Source organism: Stegastes partitus, unplaced genomic scaffold (assembly GCF_000690725.1).
Source record: "Stegastes partitus isolate 25-593 unplaced genomic scaffold, Stegastes_partitus-1.0.2 Scaffold704, whole genome shotgun sequence".
NCBI lineage: Eukaryota > Metazoa > Chordata > Actinopteri > Pomacentridae > Stegastes > Stegastes partitus.
Genome location: NW_007578435.1, coordinates 67,111 through 92,989, shown reverse-complemented (window position 1 = coordinate 92,989; position 25,879 = coordinate 67,111). Strand labels below are relative to the sequence as shown.

General features: G+C 39.1%; 1 protein-coding gene across 1 annotated transcript; it reads right to left on the bottom strand.

Annotated features, from left to right (window-relative positions):
* Positions 1-1,575: 1,575 nt before the first annotated feature.
* Positions 1,576-25,393, bottom strand: fus (FUS RNA binding protein). The gene is made up of 15 exons (XM_008290949.1): positions 25,381-25,393; positions 24,076-24,100; positions 23,410-23,588; positions 23,148-23,322; positions 21,823-22,046; positions 20,677-20,887; positions 16,552-16,586; positions 10,395-10,436; positions 8,870-8,979; positions 7,258-7,387; positions 6,034-6,132; positions 5,266-5,407; positions 5,074-5,171; positions 4,853-4,985; positions 1,576-4,686 (listed from the first exon to the last, which is right to left on the bottom strand). The coding sequence occupies exons 1-15, from the start codon at positions 25,391-25,393 to the stop codon at positions 4,647-4,649; spliced, it is 1,656 nt and encodes a 551-aa protein (XP_008289171.1). The 3' UTR covers positions 1,576-4,646.
* Between the last annotated feature and the right edge of the window lie 486 nt (positions 25,394-25,879).

Genomic DNA, 25,879 nt, shown 5'->3' with positions numbered 1-25,879 from the left:
GTTTATTAGCCCTTAAACTCGATTCAACCTTCAAAAGACTCAGAGCTCCAGGAGAAGCTGAGCAGAAGCTTCTGATTCTGCAGCAGCGTTCTGAAGCCACAAGCTGAGTCAGCAAGAACCACAGAAGCGCCGACTGATTTTGTCTTGCAAAACTTTCATTTGGAAACCAGCACAAGCACAAAACAAAAACAACTTCTAAGTACTAAATACGCTGTGAAACACTTGTCTCGACAAAAACACCTTAAATACAACTGCAGAGACGACACCTCCTTCATAGAAATAGGTCACAGTTACAGTTGACATCGATTTTTGATGCTGGTTGCTCGAGTCTGACGAGTTTTTCAGAAGTAAGTCACCGATGACAAGCATCTTTAATGCTGCGGGGGAAACCACAGTGACCTGAAGCATTGTCTTTGCTTTCCCTCGGCGTTTTTAATTTCAGATTTGTTTTCTTTATTTGTTGCCAACTTTAGCCTGAACAAGATCACAAGATCACTGCGTTCACAGCGTTTGATCATCAGGAAAATCAAACTGTTCTGCTTATTTAAGGACTTTCTTCTCCCACAGAAACATCACTTAGAAGCTGCAACTAATAATTACTGTTAAAGTTGATTATTCTTATTTTCTAGATTAATCAAGTAGTTGTTTGGAAAACAGTGACAAATGTCAGTGGTTTCCAGATCGCAACGTGACAAATGTAGTTTGTCCGCAAAGAAATTCCGTTCGGTTTCACGGAGAAACCAGATAAATATTCACATAAATAAGACGTGCAGTATCTTCTTTGTCGTCTGTTCATTTTCATTTTTATTGTGTGTATTTTTATATTTTGAGTGCTTGCCTGTACTTTTTATACAAGTTGTTTTTTTCTTTATGTAAAAGCACTTTGCAAATTGTGTTCTTAAAAAGTGCCAAATAAAGTTTCTTATTATATTATTATTATATAAAAGCAGCTGCAATCACAGAATCTTCCTAAAAAATTACTTACACTGAGCAATCAAATATCAAAATAATTGCAGATAAATTTAACAGTTGAAAAGTGACTGATTAATCGTTGCAGCTCAAGAAGATTCTTTTGGAATCCAGAAGACGTGAAAAGAAACAAAGAAAGAATAAAGCTTAAAGGAAGGAACTTTAAACTCACGGACGAATGAAACATCAAACATAAATTTTATGGAGTTGATTTCTAACTGCTTGCTCAGAGGGAGTCCAAAGACTACTTTGGATTGTTGGGTTCTCTGTTTAAATTCATAAGGACTTCACCTGACTATGATAAGTAATTAAATAAAATAGTAAGAAATAAAATTGAACTGAATTGAATTGATTTCAGACAAAAACCAGATGTCTGAGGGTGTCATATTTGGACTTTGTAAACTTACTTTCTGACGTTTTATGGAGTAGATGTTTCATTAAGTAATCAATAAAACAATCTATTGATTATTAGTGATTAAAATAATTGTTGGTTGAAGCCTGAGACGTTAAGCTTGAGAGTTACGACTCAGAAAAACATCAAAGGGTTGATGAAAAATGCACAACACAGTAAATCACCATGTAGATGATGATGATGGCAAAATAATGTTTTCGTTTGCATTATTTTATTTTAAGTCATCCACATAAAGGCATTTTAGATCAGGGTGTTCAAAGATCGTACGCTCCTCTCTTCAAACAGATTTACACTGAATTCAAGAAGAACCATGGTCACAAACACAAAACAGGTCAATTCATTTCCAACCATATGAGCTTTTTATTTCCCCTACAGACCGACAATAACCAGTTCACTGAATGATCCTAACACGCCTTTATTCTCTATTTAACTGAGGCATCCTAAACAGACGTACAAAGTGCAGTGCTACCGGAATAAATAAATAATAACAAGAAACAACCAAACTCAAACAGAGACGTGAAATTCTCTAAAAGCAACATAACTTAAAATAAATAATGCTTTTAAACACGAGCGTCCTTTCTGCATATTCAGTCTTTTCATGCTGTCAGACAAGAATACAAGCTGTAGCTGCTTTCAAATGCTAATGAGAGTCGCATGTTTTTATTAGTGCAACACCACCTGAAAATCAAACCTGTTGTGATTATATAATCTCAGAACTCGGCATGCAGGTTCTACTACATACTTTATTTGAAGAACTTACTGTGAAGGTATTCAGGTGGTTGCAATGCACAACCTCACCACTAGATGCTACTAAATCCTACACGCCAGACCTTTAAGTAAAACTAGCCTGTTTGTTGATGGAAGTACAAAAAAAAAAACAGCGAAAAGTTTTCTTAAATGTGCATCTACGGCGTCTACGTTTTCCCCTTAAGTTGATTTCCTTGAAGTCAAACACTGAATCATTGTCAGTTTAATTTGGCTTTACTGACAAGGATTTGCAAAAAAAGACTTTAAAGTGCAAAATAAGTGATTGTTTTCGCCTGTATCTGGAAGGTCCATTCAGTGGTGAATCAGTGCTTCTGGATAGAGCTGCACCATGAAGACAAAACAACGCCGCAAGCAGATCTATCTGAATATATGCCTTCGAGTCCAGTAAATACCCAACACTTAGAAATGGAAGGATGTGTAAATCTGCACAGAGCAGGTTGTTTTCAAAAACTGAGCGACCAAGCAAGAAATAGACGAGTGAAGTCGGCCACCAAGACACCTGTGACTTCTACTTCAGAAGAGTTTTACATGTCTTGGTGGCCTCCCTCACTTTTCTGACTTTCTTATGACTCTCTCAGAGGAGTGATAGGTGTCTTGGTGACCTCTAACTCCTTCAGAATTACAAGAACGAGACGAGTGAGGGAGGCCACCAAGACACTGATGACTCCTCTGGCTGCGCTTGTGTTGAATTATTTAAGTAAATCACTTATTTTACATTTTATATTTTTGACTAACTGACATATCTGTTGTCATTTAAACACAAAAGAGTCTTTTTTTTGTATATACTCGTCCAAACAACCTCATTAAACTGGCCACGATTCAATGTTCAAAGGCAAGAAGAGTTTCCAATCCTGCAGCATCACAGCAAAATCTTAGTTGGTTGAACTTCCACAGGTCTGACCATCATCACCTTCATCATCTACCTTCTCTGCTAATAAGTAAGGAACACTAGCAGCCAGCATTAACAAAGGAGACAAACAGCGTAAAGAGCCACTGGACAGGTTTTTTTGTCCCTGAAGTGACAAAACCTTAAAGAGAAAATGTTTGAAGCACTTCGACTGACAGCTACAACCTTCCGTGTGTTAACTGCAGCTGTTAAGTGGAAATATGAGCTGGTTCTATTGTTTAAGTGGAAAAAAATCACGGAGAGTGTCAGCTGCCAAAGGCTACATAATCCTCCTAACCCCTCTCAGACATGCACTCCATTTTATTAATCAGGCAGCTTTCTGTCTGAAGAAGAATCCTGATTGATGTCAAGACAGCAATTTTACTTTAAACATTTAACTTTCATCCTGAAATGCGTAAAGTCGCACTGACAAACAGCCACGCACAAGATGACTGATGTAAGACGTTGCTACGTGTGTTGGAACTTACAGATGTCACCATGAAACTTCCTCAGCTGATTACACAAAAGTTTTATGTTTAAATATCCAAATCCGGTAGTTTAAGTCTAATTTGCATTTGTTTTTAGAAATCTAAACACTGGGTAAATCCAGCTTCAAAAACCTCCTTTTGCAAAAATGCCATAAAAGATATGGTTTCTTACACTAAGATTTCTTTTTCTTATTAGTTTTTTAAAATGTTTTCTGATATGTTATCTTTCAGTATAAAATCAAGCATTATTTCATTAAAAATGTGCTCATTTGCATTCATCTCCAGAATAGAAATGCAAACATTGGATAAAGCAGCTTCAAAAGTCTGAATTTGTTTCATTTTGTTGACATATCAGAATCACAGGTTTATACAGAAGAGACTTTGGATCTCTCTTTTTATCAAATACTGTCATGAACAAAATCTATTGTTCCATATTTTTACGAGTAAAAGGTTCTATAAATCAGGCCGTGAATGATATATGATGTGTGTAAAAACCTTCAGAATATAAACAGGAATTAAAGTGGTGTCTGATCCAAAAATCCTCACTTCAGTGACACGAGGATAAAGCTCACTTTGAGAAAATGGCATTGAAAGATTTGCCTTATGAATGAAATCTAAACGCACAAATAGATTAACTATAGTAAAACAATGTGTATTTTTAACCTTATGGACGCAAAATATCCTCAAACCCTAAAAACTGACCTCAACAGTTCGATGAAGCCTTTTAGTTTGAACTACAAGCTTGTTTCTCCTTCAACAAAACACACATGTTAGTATTTGTGTTGGTTGCAGCAGGTTGTGATATAAACATATTAATGTTGATATATTTGTGTTAAAGGATAATTCTGGTTTATTTCAGACTGACAGCTATATTTTGTGTTTGTCTGTCAACCAGATTTATCCTCTAAACTGCAGAGTAAAGTCTTTTATATGAACTTTGTTGTCTCAGACTTCAGATTCAGAATTAGTGTTTCTAAACGAGGCCTCGTGGAGCAGAAAGAGTGAGTCACAGAGCGAACACAAAAACAGACAGAGTTACATTTGTCTACACACTAAATCGGAGTTTAGAAAAGGTGAAGCCGGTGTGGAGCTCACACTGGTCTTTGTAGCGACGGAGGAAGGTTCAGTACGGTCGGCCTCGACGCTCCTGTCGGCGGTCGCCCCTGGAAACAACAACACAGCGATCACATGACCCACATCTGTCTGAACGGCAACGCACAAGGTTTACACTCAGATTTCAAACTAATCAGTGGAAAAAGTATTGATTTAAGTTCTATGTTGTGTAATGTTTCTGTATGCATGCTGACGCGCTGTTCGTACATTTCTGACCTGGCGTCCATCTTTCCAGGTCCGTATCCTCCCCGGTCGCCTCCTCGACCTCCTCTGAAGCCTCCTCGGTCGCCTCCTCTGCCTCTGAAGCCGCCGCGATCAAACCCTCCTCTGCGATCTCCTCCGTAACCTCCTGACAGCACAACAGGGGGTGAATTATAAACTGCCAGCAGAACCATCCACACATCCATTGTCTTTCTCTCATATTAATAAAACCAGACCTCTGTCCATGGGGGGCATCCCACCAGCATCCTCAGGTTTAGGAGCTTTGCATTGATTACACTCGTTACGCCACGAGAAGTTCAGATTGCCACAGTTGCTGCAGAGAAATGTGAAAAAAAAATACATCAAATTCAGCTTTATTCTTTTAATTCATTTTGTAGCATTAAATGGGATCACCAAACCAAACTCACGGGTTTGAACACTTCCAGTCTCCGGCTCTCTGCTGTCCACCTCCTCCTCCACCACCACCTCCTCCTCCTCCTGCGCTGCCTCCGTTGCCTCCTGGGAAACCTCCACCTCGACCTCCTCCGAATCCTCCTCGACCCATCGGCCCTGAACACAGCAGTGAGTGAGGGATGATGCTAATTGAGCTGTTTAAATACTTCATACTGTACACAGAATGACAGTGCAGACGTTTAAAACCCAACAGCTCCATCAGTTATCTCAGTACCTCCCCCAACCTCCTCAGAATCAGTTGAATAAGCTACATTTATGAGTGTGAATAATAACTATTTGACAAAATAATTTTTCCACAGAGGGAATTATGTCTAGAAGATGATCCTGGTATCAAATGCAGGTAAAAATGAGACCTTTCATTTGCTCTAACTTGTTCTATCACAAATGCTGATATGAGCCTTGAAAGTTTACCCAAAGTGCACTTTTTAATGTTTTCTCTGGTGAATTATCAGAAAACACATCCATGGTACCAATGATTGTTTGTATGACTCTGTGTCATAGACATTAAACTGCTGCAGTTTTGCTGTTCAAACTATGATACATCCCATAACTACATCCCATAATATTGATGCTCAACTTTGGCTACAGTGAAAAAAGGAAGAGCAAAAACCAGATTTAGTCTCCGGATTGTGACACCTGTAGTGGATGTAAAACTGATTTGGTTGCAGTTTTTGACAGAGCTGTGTAATTTTCACTCAAAGTTTATACAGAAAAGGATTCACCTCCTCGTCCTCGACCTCCCCTCATCCCACCTCGGCCTCCAAAGTCAGCCCTGCGAGTGGCAAAGGACACCTTGATTGGGTTTCCATTGAAGTCTTTACCTGGAGGAGTGATGGAAAATAAAGACGTGAAGTAAGAAATACAGGTGGACGAAATCACAAAAAGTTTGGAAGTGTGTGTGATCTGAGGTTGTAAATAGAAGACAATAGAAGACAATCTTAACTTGGTCTGTGATCTGTGTCATTAATAAATAAACAGCACTGTCTAAACTGGCCTAATCCACCTGAACTCAGCAAAATCCTGATTGGTTGTGACACAATTAGGACCATGCTAATTGGACACATCCTGGAGGTGTTTGAAAACAAAACACAGCACAGGAAAAGAAGAAAGGCTGCTAACAACCAACATTTGAAATGAAGCGCTGTCTTTTATCTTTTAGCGGACTTTCAGCTGTTTCAACCGTTTATCTATTAGCCAACTAACTGAACTAGTTCTTCTTTATTCTGCTTTTCGTAAAGCATTTCAAACATATTTATTAGCCCATTTTTACCTAACTATTTCAAACGTTTATCTGCTAGTCAACTTTTAGGTTACTATTAATACCATTTATGTTTTGCCAACATTTAGCTAAATATTTAAACCATGTATTGTTTTTAGCATGTTTTAAGCTACCCGACTCGTTCTAACATCTATCTATGAGCCTATTCTTAGCTAATTTATTCAGACATTTGAATATATTTAAATATTATTCAAATGTTTATCCATATCAGGAAGTAGCTGATACACAGTTTTTTGATGTTTTAATGTCAGAAATGACTGCTGCTGAGAATTTGCTGCAAACAGCCAGCTACAATCATGCTGTTGATTCCTTTCTCCTGAGTAAAGAAGCTGAACATTATTGGGTGATTCTCTGATAAGAGCTCTGTAGTGGCACATGATAGAAGCTCAACAAGTGGCGGAGATACGAATCAGCACTTCAGAAGGAAAACATGATGCAGAGATTTGACTTCTGGCTTAAGTTAAACAACAGGCAACTAATCATGTGATCACAAGTCCAGCTTAATAAAACAGAACAAAAGGGAAACTAACTATACATTAAGTCAGTGTTCTGCCTGACAGAGTGTGGAAGTTTAAATGCATGTAATTTACAGTGGATTCCAGCAGTGACACATTAAAACAGCACAAGACAGAAACTTAAATCTGAAAAGAGAAGATAAAGAACTCACCATCAAACCAGTCAATGGCAGCTTTAGCTGAGGGAGGGTCATCGAAGGAAACTGTGGCCTCGCCCTTCAGCTTCCCCGTCTCTCTGTCGGTATACAAGTTGATCATAGGCAGGCCTGTCTTCTTGTTGACCTAAGAGCATGGACAGAAGTCAGGTCTTTAATCATGTACTGGATCATGTCAAAAGACGGAACCATCCAGGTCCAAGAGGATGTCAAACACAGGCAGAAATTTGCCTCAAGGTGTCTAAAATGTGCCTCTAAATCAGAATTTAATCTAGATTTCAAAACAGAAATTGTTTGTTTAAGAGATTTAGGGACCAAAACAAACAAACAACTACAAATACCACCTATTCATCAGTGTCCATTACAGACGTAGTTATAGTTGTACAAGTTGAAACTGAATTTGAAGACCTGCATCTGCAATTAATTTACATTTTACATAAATTACAGTTTAAGTGTCAAACTTCTTTAAATTCCAAATAACTGTTAGACTGTTAAACACAAATTAAAATTGAAAAACTCACATTTTACAGGGTAAAGACTCCTATATTACATTAAATTATATAATGATTTTATAATGGGCTGCATGGTGGCTTGGTGGTTTCAAGTTTCATGTCAGCAAGTCTTTAAAGTTTCTTAAAGGTTTTAAGCCGCTTAAAAGTCACTCAACTAATTCATTACAGGTGCAGCAAATCATTGTTAAAAGTCACACAGTTTGTGATATGCAGATCATCTGAGTGCAGTGAATGTGTTTCGGTGCTTGCATAAGTCAGGAGATGAATACTTCCAAGTCACTGAATATATCTTGGAATCAATTTAAATCCAATATTAAGAAATGGAAGGAATATGACACGTGGGTGAATCTACCTGGAGCAGGACATCCTCAAAGACAAAAAAGACAAATGAGGGAAGCCACCAAGACACTTACACTTGCTCTAAAGGCATTACAAGACAGAGACTAGTGAGGGAGACCACCAAGACACCTATGACTTCTCTGAAGGAGTTACAAGATTCAGCAGCTGAGATGGGAGACACTGTTAATACAACAACTGTTGTCTGTTCTTCACCAGTCAAAGCTTTATGGGAGAGTGTCAAAGAGAAAGACACTGTTGCTAAAAGCTCATATTAAATCTGAACTAGAGTTCACCAGAAGGCATGTGGGAGACTCTGAAGTCAGCTGGAAGACAGTTCTTTGATCTGGTGACACTAGACAATATGTTTGGTCAACTCTGGTTTGTTTTCCAGCAAGACAATGATCTGAAGGATACAATTCAATTCAGTTTTATTTACAAACTGCCAGTTGACAAAACATGTCATTTCGAGGCACTTTACATAGCAAGGTGAACACCTGACAAAACTTCTACAGAGATACCCAATAAAACCAAAAGTTGAGTGTCATCTGCATAATAAGTGAATGTGAGTGTGCTTGGTTGTCTGTCTCTAAGTGTAGCCCTGTGATAGACTGGTGACCTGTCCAGGGTGTCCCCTGCTTTTACCCTGAGTCAGCTGGGATAGACTCCAGCCCCCCAAAACCCTAGTGAGGATTAAGCAGTGTATCGATGATGGATGGATATATTTAGAATCTGAGCAGTGTGAAGCAGTGGAGAGTTACCTTAATGATTCCAATCTGCTTAAAGAAGTCAGCCACTGATTCGACAGTGTAGTCGTCTCCCAGGCCTTGTACGAAGATGGTGTTATTATCAGAGTTATCCTGGTCTGGCACTGTTGGGACACAATACAAGGGGATGTTAATAAAGCAACACTGGACATCACATGTTCACCTACTACACTGCTTTGATCCATTTCTGATCAATGAAAATGAATTATCACTGTGAACTTCTATTAAACCTGCATTTTAGATGGAACACACCACGTACAGATGATTTAGCCTTTCTTAAAGCCTGACCAGCAGTGAAACCAAAGGTAAATGGTAAAATCTGATCTGTTCATTTTTAGCAGCTTTACTATAGTGCTGCACTAAGCGAATTTGTTATTTTTAATTGTGACTGTGAATGTTAAACTGTTGATTAACACTACCCTGAAATGGAATTTGATTGTATTTTCTAGTTTTACTGCTGTGTTGCAGCACTAAATTAAGTCATAGTAAGAGCTGTTTAGGATGACTTATTTTACTTTGTGTGCTTGGTTATTTTGTTCATAAAAAACTGATGCTGCACTGAGTGGACCTGTGAAAGTTTGTTGATAGGCTTACCTTATTATTGTGTAATATAAAAACAATATTGAGAAACAGCTTAAATACAGAAATCTATTATTTTTCTAAATGCATTGCAGATGTATTGTATTGTCAATATACACTGGACTGATTTTAATAACTTTATTGCACTTGAAGTGTGTATTTTCAGACTGGGATTCTGAATCAGGAGATAACCAATACTAAATATCGCTAATTGAATCGGGGGCAAAAAAAAAAAAAACAATAGTAAACTTGATCAGGAGATTCACACTTTTGTATTTCTACTTTCAGTATACACTGCAGCTGTTCGTACAACGTGCATACTTTTTATGGAGAACACGTGCAATTGACTCAAACTAACATATCATAGCAAAGCACCTTAAGGTTTGACAGTTTCACTCACTTGTTTGCTGCAGTTTGTCATGTGAAATGAGATGTCATCTGTCATTGTGCTTTAGGTAGCTCAAGCTTGTTCATACTAAGGACTGTGGGTAAGAATAACCAGAAAAGCATACTGGCTGCAAACATCCTGGTATTTTAGACATGCTGCATTTGACACACCATTCACTGGAACACCCCTCATCTTTTTCTAGGGTATTACATAGACTACACTCAGGCATTGGCTTTGGAGGGAAAGCTAAAGGCAGGTTGTGTTATGTTTCTAAAGTAAAGTTTACTGTTCCTCAAACTCTAACTTTAAGGTCAAGGAATGTTCATAAACATGTCAGAAAATGTAACAGAAGATGTTTGTATGAGGTAAAATGTTAAAAGGTTAGACAGACAGGACAATAAATCTATCACTTTCAAACATTCCTGTCAAGTTTCAAGGAAATATGTCCTGTTGTGCAGCCAGTTATGCTTCCGTTCTGTCAGACGCAGGTGAAAAAAAAAAAAAAACATAACATAATAATAGTGCTTTGTACAGCAACAAAAGAAAACTTACTGAAGCCGGGGCCTCCATGTCCATGTCCCGGGTCTCGTGGTCCTTAAAAGGACAAAAACAGACATTAGTTGTGGAAACAAGCAGCTGTTAAACCACTTAAATAGCCATCATTCTAACAGCTCATTCCTTTCATTCACACTATGTTCAGACACAAACTGTAGCACCATTAAGCTTCTAGTTGCTCTGCAGGTAACAACCTTGAACAAAACATTTTAACATCCTGTTTCCACCATGTAATTATTACGCCACAGCCTTCATGATCATCTCAACACGTGCCTGATGTCATCTTTAAATCTCATAAACAAGATTTACCATACAAGTGGATTTTGTGCATCTCAAAGTCGCCTTTTCATTCGTAATCACCTCCATAAATAAATCTGACCCGGAGCCTTGCAGGTCGGCTCTTGAATTCAATGCACTTATGTTGTTGCAAATCCTTTCGCACAAACTTTACCAACTCTTGGCACCAAGTCCAGCACAGTGAAACACAATAGCTGTATTTACTGACAGTGATCCTTGTCATTCATTGATTCCTTTGTCAGCTTCACGTAGCTTAACAAAAGACTCGAAGAGTTTGCCCCAACATACATCTTGGGAACAAGAACACCATGTTTGTCATTCTGAGAACTGAACAGATCGTAAAACCAACCTCCAGTGTTTTCAGAGATTAACCGCGACACTGTAGAAGTTCTCTGGTGCATTAAGTCCTGTGACCTTTTAGAGATTTATGCTGCGTCACCGACAGCTTGATTCGTAAGAACCACACCTGAGCACCAACACAACCAACTTATGTAATAACTGAGACAAGAGGTGACACCAGGCAACGCATTTCTCAGAGATTATTGCTACTTTTTACTACTTTTATATTTCCTTGGATTTGCTCCACTTTCGGTTGATTTGACTCGTAAAACTTGCTGTGTATTGAATTGCAACACTTGCTTTTTCAGTGCTTACTGTTTTGCACCAAGTCACCACGTGTAAGTCCTCACATGGGAAAACCTACTTGGCAATAAAATTGACTCCTTACTTTAAACTGTGTAACTCAGAAAACTGACCAGGCAGCAGCAGCAGTAGATGACTCACCTTCTCCATGGCGGTACTGTGTCACTGTGACAGATGTAAACAGGTATCTGAGGGACAGTTTGTGGTTTCTGCATCTCTGTAAGCTGACTTCTGCAGCTCCATTGATGCCACATGATACACCAATCAACCACAACACTAAAACCACCTGCCTGACACTGTGTAGGTCCTTCTTGTGCTGCCTAAACACTCTGATCTGTCGAGTCATGGAATTGGGACCAACCAACCAACCAACCAACCAAGAGGCTGTCCTGCGGTGTCTAGGACTGGGACGTTGGATCCTTTGGGTCCAGTGGGTCTCCATGGATCAGGCTTGTTCCAACACTACTCAACATTACTCAGATGCTTGACTGGATTGGGATTTGAGAAATTTGGAGGCCATGTCAACACCTTGAGCTCTTTGTTGTGTCCCTTGTTTCTGAACTGTTTTTGCAGTGCAACAGGGAACATCGTCCTGCTGGGGAAAGCTGCTGACATGTTGGGTTATACGACGGTACTTAACTCCTCACCTGGAATCAAGGGGCTTAACTCACCTATTTGGGTATAACTGTACACTATACAGCCTTATATTACTGTCCACAAAAACACAAATGTTCAATGTAATCAAATAAAAAGAAGCGGGAAGCTCGGAGCTAGCTGCTGTTGCTCCAGGACAATGTGCCTGTTGTCGTGAAGACGTCATGCATGCTGTTGAGGAGTATCTGGAGGGTCAAGATGTGACCGTCTTCCATGAAGGGACAGTGAAGCTTGAACACTGGCGGACCAAGTGAAGCTAAAGGACACTATGTTTAAAAAAAAACATGCAAGAACAATCTTTCTCCTGCTACTGTCAAAGTAACATCCAAATGAATGCAGGATCCACGGTTTCCCAACAAAATACTGAATTCATACTTTTAGCGTCACCTATCAGTGGCTTTTATGTTGTGGCTAAAGCATCATGACAGTAACTATTTCTGAGGTGTGCTGGAGTTTGTTGTCTTCCTGTCCAAAGCACAGTGGTTTGGCATAGGACTGAACATGATGCAGCATGTCTGACCCGGGGTTTAAACTGTCGCGTCAGTGGTTTTACAATTCAAACTGTTCCTTTTGTGTGACACTTTTGATGATATATTACGGTAATGCTCACTGGACTGAAGTTTGACTGTAAAAGATCGTATCACAAATCAAATTGCAATATCTGTCACACTCGGGTTCAGTCGAACGTAGCACAGGACTTCTGGAGAATTCAGAACTTCCTATTGTGTTTGGGCATCGTCGATGGAAAGCATATACAAATCAAAGCCCATCCAGTCCTGCAGCGTTTACTTTAATTTCGACTCTTATAAAGGGTGTGGATGAAACTTCACTCATAGTCTCTCGACATAATAACAACAACAAGCCTTCAATTTTAACAAGTTTAGATCAGCAGATGATGAAATCTTCGTAACATAGACCCTGTAGGCCTGCAGAAAGCCCAAACTGACCTTTAAACTCATTTATTCATAAATTAATTTCCAACTGTCCCTCACACTAAATGAATGCTTTGGAATACATAATTTGACACATCTTTTATTAGTTTGTATACATTTTTAGGCACAAACTATTTAGGATTTTCAATGCAATGGCAAGATTCCAACTTGGCTCAAACAAAAACTTTACGACTAGAAACTCTGCCCAAAACTTTTGCTATGAAGGGATTTCCTCACATTGGCCTTCCCTCGGTTTGGTGATTTGTTCCTTTTTATGATGTTTCTGTTGCTCATGTGTCTCTGGGAGTCTAAAATAGCTTCCAATCAAACAGGAGGCATCATCAGCTGCCCCACAGAGCAATACACCATCAGATCTACACTCAGGACCAGAACTTGGAGGATAATGGAGGAGCTTCACCAACCCAGAAATACACTTCTCCAGCTTCAACATTCAGGCAAAAACATCTGCAGTCACAACACCAGAAAAATCAGAGGATTTTTTCCTCTGACCTCTCCACGTCCTAAGCCTCATTTGACACATTTAGAATATTTACATATACAAGATTTTATAACAGTCTAGCTGTATATACACTAAAAACTGCAAAAGACACATCTTTCACAGTTACATGACAAATTTCTCTCTAATTCTAATGATTCTTAGATATTTTGTCTGTCTGTGCAACAACCCTTTGTCTTTAATCAGCATTACTAACGACATATACAATGACAGGTACACAGGAGAGCTAAACAATTAAATGACAACTTGACAGCTTTTAAATTAAAATGACATTTTTTGGCTAAAAAGCAACAGTATTACATTTACTTAGCATTTTTCATCAATCCACAACTATAAAGTTCCCTTTGAATAACTCAGATCTCCTTTAGCAACTCATTTTCTGTCTGTCAGTTAATGAAAGTTGATTTTCTTTTTAATCTCAAGTAGAACTGGTACAATTAATTACTAGTTATCAACCAATAAATTCATCAGCAGCTATTCTGATAATCTATTTTTGTAAAGTTTTAAGGGAAAAAAAAGGTCTAAACTGTGATCGCAGGTTCTTAAATGTGAATATTTTCTGACAGTAAACTGAGGGCTGACTCAGGACACGTGCAACGTGGGTTCTCTCTGGGTTCTCCAGCTTCCTCCCACACAGTCCAAAAACATGTTGAGGTTAATTGGTGATTCTAAATTGTCCGTAGGTGTGAATGTGAGTGTGCTTGGTTGTCTGTCTCTAAGTGTAGCCCTGTGATAGACTGGTGACCTGTCCAGGGGGTCCCCTGCTTTCACCCTGAGTCAGCTGGGATAGACTCCAGCCCCCCACGACCCTAGTGAGGATTAAGCGGTGTGTAGATAATGGATGGATGGAAAATGCTGCTTTTACTCCTCCTGCAATTTAATGCTGCAACCATCAAAACCATCAACAGTTTGCTTGAAAAGCAAATTTAGGTGGTTTATCGATCAATTATCTTTAGAGTTTTCGGTGGATTTTTAAACCTTTGCAGCCCTGACTGACACAATTGTGGAGGGGGAAAAAAGGCAATAAAAAGTCCAAAAAGAAGAAAAAAATGTTTGCAAAATAGTGAGCTGTAACATATAAAAGTATTTCAATTGTCACTTTTTATAGACCCAACAACTAACCGATGAGTCCAGAAAATAAGTCTTCCTGCAGATGTTTCCAGCAACAAACAATGTCTTTGACAAATGCTGTACACTTTGACACAACTATTGCAGACATGAATGACAACACAAGTGCACCTGAACCAACTCCACTTCTTTTTCAAAAGCTACTTCAAGCTGAATAATGTTGACTTCATCTGCCCCACAGGTTACTCTTCAAACCTTCCAACCGTAAACCGTAAACAGTTCTGTAGAATTACTGCTTTGTGATTGATGACAATAGATCTATTGTTCCAACGGACCACAAGCCTTACATCATTTACAGCACAGTATGTTCGGGAACTGGTATGTCCCAGCTGTGCAACCAGTTTGTATAAATCATCTTTGAAAAGCACAACAGAAACATCCTTCAGGTTTTACTGCTGTGTTAGTAGCAGGAAATAAAGACAATTTCTTCCGACTTCAGAACATAAATGGTAATTTTATCTGTTTAACCCTCTGAACTCCATGTAGCTTCATCCACATGTGATGGATATTTAACTATTTACATTTTGATTTTGTTTCCATACTTGTCTCCTCTCTGCTCTGTGGAAACACTTCCTGCAGTTCACCTGAAAACACTTTTTGTCACCTGACTGTTGGTCACAGCTGAGTCAGTCACGACTTCGTAGTTGCTGCAAAGAGCTAAGATTCTTTAGTGTTTTAAAGAATGTGGTTAAAGGAAACTGAACCAGAAGTCACACATGATTCAAGGTTGAAAACGTGACAGTTTTTCTTGTTTTGGTGTCATTTCATTTGGTGTCTTTCAAAGATGTCTCACCATGCTGAATGTATGTTCCAGCAACTTGCTCCTCTGTATACTGTTTTTGAGCCATGCTGCAATTATTCTATTCATCCGGTATGTTTAATTTTTTTCTTGTTGTCTCCTCTCTGTTCTGTGTCAACACTGTCGGCAGTTCACCTGGAAACTCTCTGAATTTTTGTCACATGAATGTTGGTCAAAGTTGAGTCAGGCAGGCATGGAGAATTAGTTGTGTAGAGCTCTGAATTGTTTGGGGGGTTTTTTTGTTTGTTTGCTTGTTTGTTTTTTACAGAATCTGAGCAGAGAAATTAATTTTTGGTAGCTTTCAAACTAGACAGAGTAGAATGATTTTAAGGTTAGACTTGTTTTGTTTCTTTTTCTGACAACCACATGTCACACGTTTTGTTCAAAACCATCAGAAAGTTGAAAATCTGATAAATCTTTCTGTGTATTCTTCGTTTTCCTCACGTCACAGCTTCACAGAGTCAGCCATGGTTTCTTGGATGCATTGAAGAGCGCAGAATTTTTTGTTTTATCCAGAATCTGGTGCAAACTGTTCATCTTTGATTATTTTTGAGACATGCAAAATAATGGGATTTTTTGACAGACACGTCCATCACTCATGACAACTTTGAAGACTCCTGGAAAGCTAAAAATTGTGACTTTTTCTGTTCTTACAGTTTGCTTAAAAAAAAGCAAAGAAAATAAACATTTTAAACCTATCTGAGGATTTTGGAGTTCAGAGGGTTAATCTGCATCATATTAAAATTGTTGACACTTGTCTTATCTCAATTCTTTTGTTGCATTCATCAAACATCGGCAATAAATTTCCCCAACGCCAGCGAAGACTTCCATCAACAACATTCACACACCCTGAAATACCAAAGATGGAAGCCTGAGGAGCAGCAGAACTGCATTTTTAAGATATAATGAAGCCGACAACTCCCTCTTCTGGGCATTTTGAACCACACTCCACATCTAAACACACTGTTCTTACCTGTACAGCCCAACGTTTCACCCTCCACTGTTGTATTCATGTTTCTCATTTGGAAACCTTAATGTGCTGCTCATCTCATCAGCATGTTTCTCTCCGTTTGCAGCAGTATAAACCACACACTTCAACCACCTTCCAGCTCCCTTCCCTTTAGCTTTGACTCCTCAAACTCAACAAACCTTTTCTCTCAAGAGTTTTATTTTTTTGTCACTTACCACCAAACTTATTGAATCCTCCACGATCGCCCATTCTGATGAAGAGGAAGAGAAAAACGCATTGAAGGCTGGAGCTGACAGCGATTTCTCTGTTGGGTTGTGGGTAACCTTCAGTCTCTTCGGTAAACCCACCCCTCTTCATTGGCACTATGAACCCTCCATTCTCATTAAAACACCTCAAGGACAAGAGGCCACTTTAAAGACCTCGTCTTGACACACGGAAGTTTTCTACCCACAAGTTCTATAAACTTGTATGTACCATTTATGTCAACTTTTGTGCTTTTTTTGTCAATTAACCAACCCAAACATTAACACCTTTGACCCCTCTGTGGGTGCTTTGAACTGTTTTTTTGGTCTCAGACAACCTTTACACAAATTGCAGCACATCCCAGGTGTTTGAGGCTTTTCTCCCAAATTATTTGCGTTTTAATTATTATTTCCTCCAACTTAAATAACGCTATTAACTGTCTGTAGGCTTCCCCATGTTACAGTTTCCTCTAATGATGGCTTAAGAGCAGAAAGCCAGCGTGGAGAAGAAGGTAAAAGCCTAGGAGAAGATTCAAAGATTGATTAAAGCAGAGTATGACACAGTGATCCTGTAAGGGCTGCTTGGGAGGGTGATGGTGAGAAGGCAGGCGATGGGAAAATACTGTGGCCGGTTAGTCGGGAAGGCCACAGTTTATTCGCAGTGGAAACACATTTTTAGCAAGTTGTTGTAGAGAAAAAGACATACGTGAAGAGGAAAAACACCAAATTGGCTTTGAACTGTGAAGCTTGTGGAGGTTTACTGGGCAGATTAGCTGGATTCTTTGTAAAGCAAAATGATCTATCAAATAGTTTCAGTTTTGGCCCAATTCGTGCTTGAATTACACCGTTGCCTTTATTTTACACTAAAAACGGTTGAAACAGTCGAGTTTCTTCAGAAAGTATACAGATTCCTTCACTTCTTGCACTTCATTGTGCTGTTTTCACTTCATCGTTACGATTTATTGAGTGTAAATTGATGGGAAAAGCTCAATTTTATCAATTTGAAATTACTTTTATACCAGTAAAGTGGCCGAAAGGCAAAGAGGTCTGAATACTTTACTTCTTTATACCAGAACGTCATATCTGGTATAAAAACACAAGCACCAGTTGCTTCTTACACACACTTGCACGTTCCTCCATTCTCAAACTTTAAACCAACATCACCCAAATGCTACTTTGAGAATGTTTTTGTTAACCAACACTCAGATAATTAGTGCACAGTTCTACCTGCCTGATTAAAGGATACTGTGATGACTCAACAGGGAAGCAGATTTAAGTGCATAATGGATGAAAGAACACACAATGACATGGCAGTTTGTCACCGACATTATGAGGTTACAAAGAAGTACACGATACATAATAAAGCTCTAGAAGCAAACCCATTAACTTACCATAACGATTTCTGCTTCAATCTTTCAGTCACGATGTTCTTGCAAAATCTTTGTTCTGCGAATTGTCTCTGTTCTGTTCTCAATAATTTGTTGGTTTTGTATACTTTTGTCCCGACCCATCATCTATTTCTCTGTATTACTGCATTTCTATACAGTCATGAGCAGCATTATGTCAGTCTTTGGTTTCCAATGACTCCAATAACTCTGAATGTTCTATGATGGAACAACTGAAACACATGGGTCTTTGTTACTTACAAGCAAACAAACAAACAATAACACTCGTGAATTTTTCTTTATCCTTGACCCTACTCTTGACAGAATTGGTGCAGTTAAACTAAATTTGTAGTCTTTCTGACACAGACTTGTTTCTTCATCACAGTCCACAGGTTCTTGATGTCAGGACTCTGGGCAGACCAGTCTAAAACCTTCATTGTAGCCTGATTTAACCATTTCTTTAAACACTTTTGATGTGTGTTTGAGGCGATTGTCTTGTTGAAACACTCAACTGTGTCCAAAATCCAACCTTCTGGTTGATGATTTCCGGTTTTCCTGAAGAATATGGAGGTAATCCTCCTCCTTCTTCATGATTCCATTTACTTTATGAAAAGACCAGTTCCACTGGCAGCAAAACAGTCCCAGAGCATGATACTGCCACCACCGTGTTTGATAGTAGGTTTGGTGTTCTTGGGGTTAAAGGCCTCACTTTCTCGACTCCAAACATATTTCTGGTCATTGTGGCTAAAAAGCTTGATTTATTTTTTTTTTCATCTGACGACAGAACTTTCCTCCAGAAGGTCTTTTCTTTGTCCATGTGATCAGCAGCAAACATCAGTTGAGCTTTAATGTGTTGCTTCTAGAGGAAGAACTTCTTTCTAATACAACCTCTAATAAAATGATCAAAGAATCAAAATACATGATTGTTTTTTGTGACAAAGATCCATGTATTTCAGTGATTTCACCATAGAAAATTAGTTAAAGGGGTCATTGGAAACTCAAGTCTGCCATGATAAACATGGCCTTTACAAGCGTATGTAAACTTTTTCTGTCTTTCTTTCTTAAAGGAAATTCTCATGTATTTTAGCCTGCTGTCCATCCATCTGTTCATTTTCTTGCTCTAAGGTGAAGCAGGACATTCTAGAAGTCCGTTTCTCCACAAACACTTTCCAGCTTCTCCTTGGGGCTGTAAGGTACTCCCAGGCCAGATGAGCTCTATATAGTACCTATAAAAAATCTTCACCCCCTTCATCATCAGGATGTCCGCCAGGATTTACTTTTCATACTTTTTACAAGGACTGTATCACCTGTTAGGATTAACCTGTATTTTATGTCTGCACCTGACAGTGGCCTCATAGTTTTTGAAGAATTTTGCAGGATTTCAGAAATACATATAGTAATTCATTTAATCGTAATTACTTGACCCAACACTGTCATTTACTCAGGTTCACGCTGCAGCACTTCATTCAAGGAACCTTTTTTCAGGATGCATACGAGTCAATATTGCACATTAACTGTGACTTCAAATAATTGTGCCTTTGGTGGTAATAATCATAATGTAGACTTTGATGACATGGTTGTTTTCTGACCAGCATTCAAACCCAAGAACCTTAAATTTATGATGATCCAATAGCAAAAACTTCCATCTGATAAACATCCACATGATATTTTGTTAACTGCGGCATTTATCCAGTTTACAGCACAGTACAGTGTTTGAAACACTGTCTTGATGCTGTGCTTGAACACAGGTGATCATGTCTAGTACCTGTACAGTTTCCTTTTGTAAGCCGATTGCATTTTATGTGATCTGATCAAACACCTGAGAGGTGATCCTCCAACAGTAGATATGATGCATCTAGTAGAGTGAGCAGTAATTTAAATTATTTACAGACCTTGTATGGTATTATTATTACTGAACTGTGTTATGCATTTTTACTTTTTTTGTCATTAATCTTTATCTGTTTTTTTGTAATAATGATATTTATTTGTACTACATCATGCAGTCTCAGTATCCAGGCAGTGACCGGTTGGGTGTCGGCACTATGAATCTGGGCATCGATACCAAACAACCAATGTAAACTTTCAAATTTTAAGAACTGATTATTCTCATGTTAGGTCTAATAAACACTCCTTCTGTGCGTGAACTCACAGGTATGTTTTAACAAGCATGTGATTGGACAAATAAAATCCCTCAGTGGTAATAAAATGTACTCAGACAAGGCCTGGATGATGATTTTATCTTCCCCTCATCCTATATTAGCAGCTTGTATTGATTGTAGATTTTGGGACCAATAATAATGATTCTTGCTCTGGTATTTTTTGGTACTTGACCATTATCGATTTCATGTTTTCCACCGTCAGCGGACACATACCCAATGTTACTGCACAGGACTTTTCTGTATTTGTATGTTCACCGATCAAAGGTGCCATTTAAAAGGAAACCAAGACCTGTGCAGTCGGTACTGCAGACAGAAAACAAAGTGCTTTGTGGTAATTTAGCAACACCCAGGATTACATTCCCTTCAAAGCATGAGGGATGATGGGAAATTTCCCCTCGATGACCTTCTTTTCAGTGTAGAAATATGGATCACGACCTTCTCTCCGTCTACATGTATAGCTCCGTGTGAATCCTGACATTTACATGTATTACAGTACTGAGTCAGTGGACTCCAGACACCTACTAACACAGAAATGGTGATATTTAAACACTTACCCCATCCCTCCTCTTCCTCTTGGTCCACCTCGGCCGCCTCGGTCAAAACCGCGATCATATCCGCCGCCACCGCGACCTCCAAACGCACCTCCACGTCCTCTTCCACCACGGCCCTCCTGGCCTCCGTAACCTCCATCAGGACTGCTGTAACCTCCTCCTCCTCCTCCTCCTCCTCCTCCTCCGCTCATCGGCGGGCTTTCATCTCCATATCCTGAGAGAACGTTCAGAAAATTAGATCTCAAAATGTCACCCCCATTTGGATTTTGTAGTTGTTTTTAAATCGCTGCAAAAATCGGTGCAACATCTTTGGGTTAATCATCTGAATCCCAGAATCTATCGGCATGTTTGAGAGGAAAGTTACCGTAAAAACATGAAATCCAATTTAATTCAGGGGTCAGATTCAAAAATTGGAGAATTTCACCACAAAAATGAGCTTTTAGCAAGTGTAATACTTAAAGAACTTATAAAAAATCTGATTTAAAGCACAGGAAAGTGTTGATTGACACTGACTTTAACAAGATTCATAGAAAACTTGAAAGCATCTTAACACCCTGAATCCCAAAACCCACCGGCAGTTTTGATAGGTGCTTTTTTTTTTTCTTAACCACCAAAATGAAACTATATATTAACCAGAAACGATAAAAACTTTGAACATATCATGTGTGACATCCCAGTCCATAGAAAATTAATTAATAATCTGGCAAATATGTACACCTTTCTCCAACCAGATCCTGTAATAAACAAAACATTCTGAGTTCCTCAATAAAAATTAATTCTCCACGACTCACTCAGCTGACCAACAGTCATGCAACAAAAATTCTGGGAGTTTTCGGTTGAACTGCGGGAAGTGTTTCCACAGAGTAAACAGGGGACGACAAAAGAAACTGAGAGGAAAATTAAACATCCTGGATCAGTATAATAAATGCAGAACAGTGTACAGGAGGAACAAGCTGTGGGAAGATACATTCGGCATGGTGAAAACATTTCTGAGTTCTCTCTCCTTCTTCACGGCTTTTCTGTTTCCAAAGAGGTGCAGGACTTTAAATTGCAGTGAAAAATGGAACCACAGTGAGGAAAAAATGTGACTGAGTAGTGGAATTTGGCACAGGAAACAAACAAAACATACAAAGCTACCTTCACCCTCACCTCCACTCTGACCATACGGGCTCTGCTGGCTGTAGCTTGGTGGAGGAGGAGAGTTGTAGCTCGGCGGCTGGTTGTAGTGACCTCCTCCATGTTGAGATGGTGGCTGGTGGCTTCCACTGCCTCCGTAGCCACCAGGCTGACCTCCACTGCTGCCATAACCTCCACCACTCTGCCCACTGCTTGGTGGCTGACTGTAGCCGGAGGCTGGAGAGTTGCCTTCATAGCTGTGAAAGGCGGAGAAGAGAAGCATTAAAATACTAGAAACACAGCAGCTGCATCTTAGCACATCTGTAGAATTTGATAGTGACTGAGGCTACCAAGACACCTATGATTCCTCTGAAGGAGTTACAAGCTTCAGCAGCTGAGACTGGTCAGACAACTTATTACAACTACTTATAAGTGTTGTCTGTTCTTCACCAGTCAAAGGTTTATGGGAGAGTGACAAAGAGAAAGAAACTGTTGAAAAAAGTTCATATTAAATCTGGACTAGAGTTCACCAGAAGACATGTGGGAGACTCTGAAGTCAACTGGAAGAAGGTTCTTTGGTCTGATGAGACCAAAATTGAGCTTTTTGTCAGTCAGATTAGACACTATGTTTGTCAAAGGCCAAACACTGCACATCATCACAAACACACCATCCCCACTGTGAAGCATGGAGGTGGCAGCATCATGATGTGGGGATGCTTCTTGACAGCAGACCCTACCAGACTAGTAAAGGTAGAGGGTAAAGTGAAGCCAGTAAAGTATAGAGAAACCCTGGAGGACAACCTGATGCAGTCTGTAACAGAAGTGTAACTTGGGAGAAGATTTGTTTCAGTGGTTTAAAGACAACAAGGTGAATGTGCTGAAGTGGCCGAGTCAGAACCCAGACCTCAATCCAAATGAGAATTTGTGTCTGGAGTTGATAAGGTCTGTTTACTCATGATCCCTGTGTAACCTGACAGAGTTTGAACATTTTTGCAAAGAAGAATGAGGTAAAACAGCAGCATCCAGATGTTCAGGCTGATTGAGACCAACACAGGCTCAATGCTGTAACTGCAGCCAAAGGTGCCTCTACTAAATACTGACTGTAATCATCTATTCTCCCCCTTTACATTTTTGATAAACTGACATTACTTTGTTTTCACTTTGACATCAGTCTTTTTTTTTTAATTTTTTTTCAAATTTTTGAATTTAATTTGGGCTTCTTTCAAGGTTGAAAGTTGTTGAAGGGGGGAAACTTCCAAGTGGGTGAATATTTGTATAGCCAGAAACACTTCTTCTGCATATATGAGGATTAAGCCAGTAAACTAAGAGTGTAGAATCAGAGGCTGGTGGTGTCTCACCCTGCAGAGGATGAAGATGGAGGCGGCTGCTGGCTATAACCAGAGAACGACGACTGCTGGTTGTAGCTCATGTTGGATGGCTGGTTGCTGCTGTTGTATCCTCCGGAGCTGTAGGACTGACTGGAATGATTGTAGCCACCACCGCCCTGGTTAGAGGGTGGAGAACCATATCCTCCTGGGAGAAACAACATGGAATTAGAGATAAGCACACCACAAAATGGAAAAAAAACTGACTATTGTTATTATTGTTGTCTTCCACTACCTGACTGTGGTTGACCGTAGCTGCCGTAACCTCCCTGGTTGTAGGAACCGGAGCTGCTGTCGGAGCTCTGGTTGTAGCCTCCATAGCCCTGCTGGCTGTAACTCTGCCCAGAAGCTTGACCGTAGCCCTGGTTAGCACCTCCACCACCACCTCCACCTCCTCCACCATAGGAGCCATAGCTGCACACGCCAACCAAGAAAACATTGTTGACAAATGTTATGCACTGAGAATGAACACTTTCACTCTGTTACACACTTTTAAATGTACTTATATCTTATTTGTTTGCCTTTTTTTTTGACTATTTACATCTCTTGAATGGAATTTTACTTTTAAATGGGCTCTACAAGTAAATTTACTTGTATTAATATACACAAGGTTTCAGTAGAGATCATCTAAAGTAATCTAGTATTAATCCCACCATGAGGAAAATTACAGTGTTACAACAGTAAAAGGGAAACTGGAAAAACATCAGTAGAAACATAAAAATAAACATAAATACACATAAGTACTGCTGATATTGTACAGATTCTTCCATATGTAGAAATTCTGACTCTTACAGTTCACTTTTCTTGTTTTAATCCAGTTCAGCACGTAAATAGTTCATAACTGGGCGTTACTAATCCCTAAACAATGTGTTTGAGTGAATGTATGAATTACATCACGTACCCCTGGCTCGATGTTTGGGAATAATCTGTGAAAAAAACAAAGCACAGTGTTAACATTGAAATAGAACAACATTTTAAGGATAATAATCAAGAAATGTCATTCGTGGGATGCTTGTTTTTGTTTCGGAAACATAAAGTGTGATCTAGCAACCCAAGTATTTAAGACATATTTAAATATCTGTTATATTATGTCATAAAATAGTGCCGTCATCTTCTAGCATATATATACAAAAAGGTGAGCAATTAACAGACCAAGCATCCATTTTCTGACCAATTTATGGTTCTCAAAGGGATCCTGGATGTGAAAAATTATTTTATTTGTGTAAAAATAAATAAATCTGTGAATTATCTGCATAGAGTAAATTACAAACGGTTTGGATCTTTTAGACTACGTCAAACTTGTTCAGGATCAAAAACTACTACACCTACACTTGTTAAATCTGGACCGGATCAATGGAGAGAGTTTAAAATACATCTGTGACACAACACAGCAGGTCGACTAACACAGAACAGCCTGAGAATGTATTAAAAAAACTTTTCAGAGATGTGGAAACCCAATATTATTTGTGAAAACACAACAAAAGAGGAAATTTCACCTTTTTTTTTTTCTTTTTTCTACATCTAGACTTTATATTATTGCATGAAAGGCTACTATATTTAGATTTGTCAAATCTGGATTAGATGAACAGGGTGGATTTTATGACGGCTTAAGACACAGTTTAAATTTTGTACAACCTTTACTCCATTTATGAAAATATGAAAAAAGGAAAATTCCGAGTTTTTTCTAGCATCTAGTTTACATCACAGCAGGTTCAAATCCTAAATTATTACAAATATTCCAATCTAGCCTGGATCAATGGAGAGATCTCAAAACGTATATATAGTTTTGTAAAACCACAAAAAAAGGGTGATTTCTCCACTTTCCCCGTCCAGACTTCCTCAGAGCGTGTCCTGTCCGCAGCCAGTGTCCTGAGAGGCGGGGCCGCCATCACCACAAACTGGGTCAGTAGCACAAGCGAGCTAACAGGCTAACAGCAAGCTAAAGGCTAACAAACAAACCGCTGCAGGGTTCTTCTGTGGAACCAACACGCGTGTCAGTGCTAGCCAACGTTAGCTGGTGATGTTTTCTTCTGACCGGACAAACAGCGCAATAAGACGGTAAATAATTCCAATGTGAAAATGAAATAAAATAAATAGCACCACGGCTTCTCGCTGTCATCTAAACACATATATTAGCCGCTAGCTGCTAGCTGACGTCTCGTCACCGGCAGCTGACAGAGTCCGAGCACGTAGCGGTGTTTCTTACCATTAGACGCCATCTGCGCGACGAAAAACACAAATAAACCGTAAAATCGATCAAACAGCGTCTGAGCCGGAGAGGAGGAATCAAGGCAAAGATGGATGCTTAGAACCCCGGCGTCCCGTTCACGGTCCTCCGCTGCGGTTCCTCTGACGCCCGCCAGGGGGCGCCAAGCAGCGTTTATCTTAATCCTTGGAGCAAATAAATGAGAAATTGTAGTTTGTTTTAAGTTCTTTTTGATCTTAAAATGATTCGTGTTTCAGAAATGGCTATGCGTAGACATTTAAAATAATAAAAACAAAAATAATGAAAACTAATATAGAGAATGTAAATTCATATATACAGCAAATTGTATATAAAATATTTTTTTAAAATAAATAGCATTTGTTTCTCACATTCCCCTTTCCCCGATACAGAGCTTCACATTTCACAATAATATTGAAACATGTAATATTAATGTTATATTATTATATAAATAGTATTTAAATGTAAAGACTACAGGCAA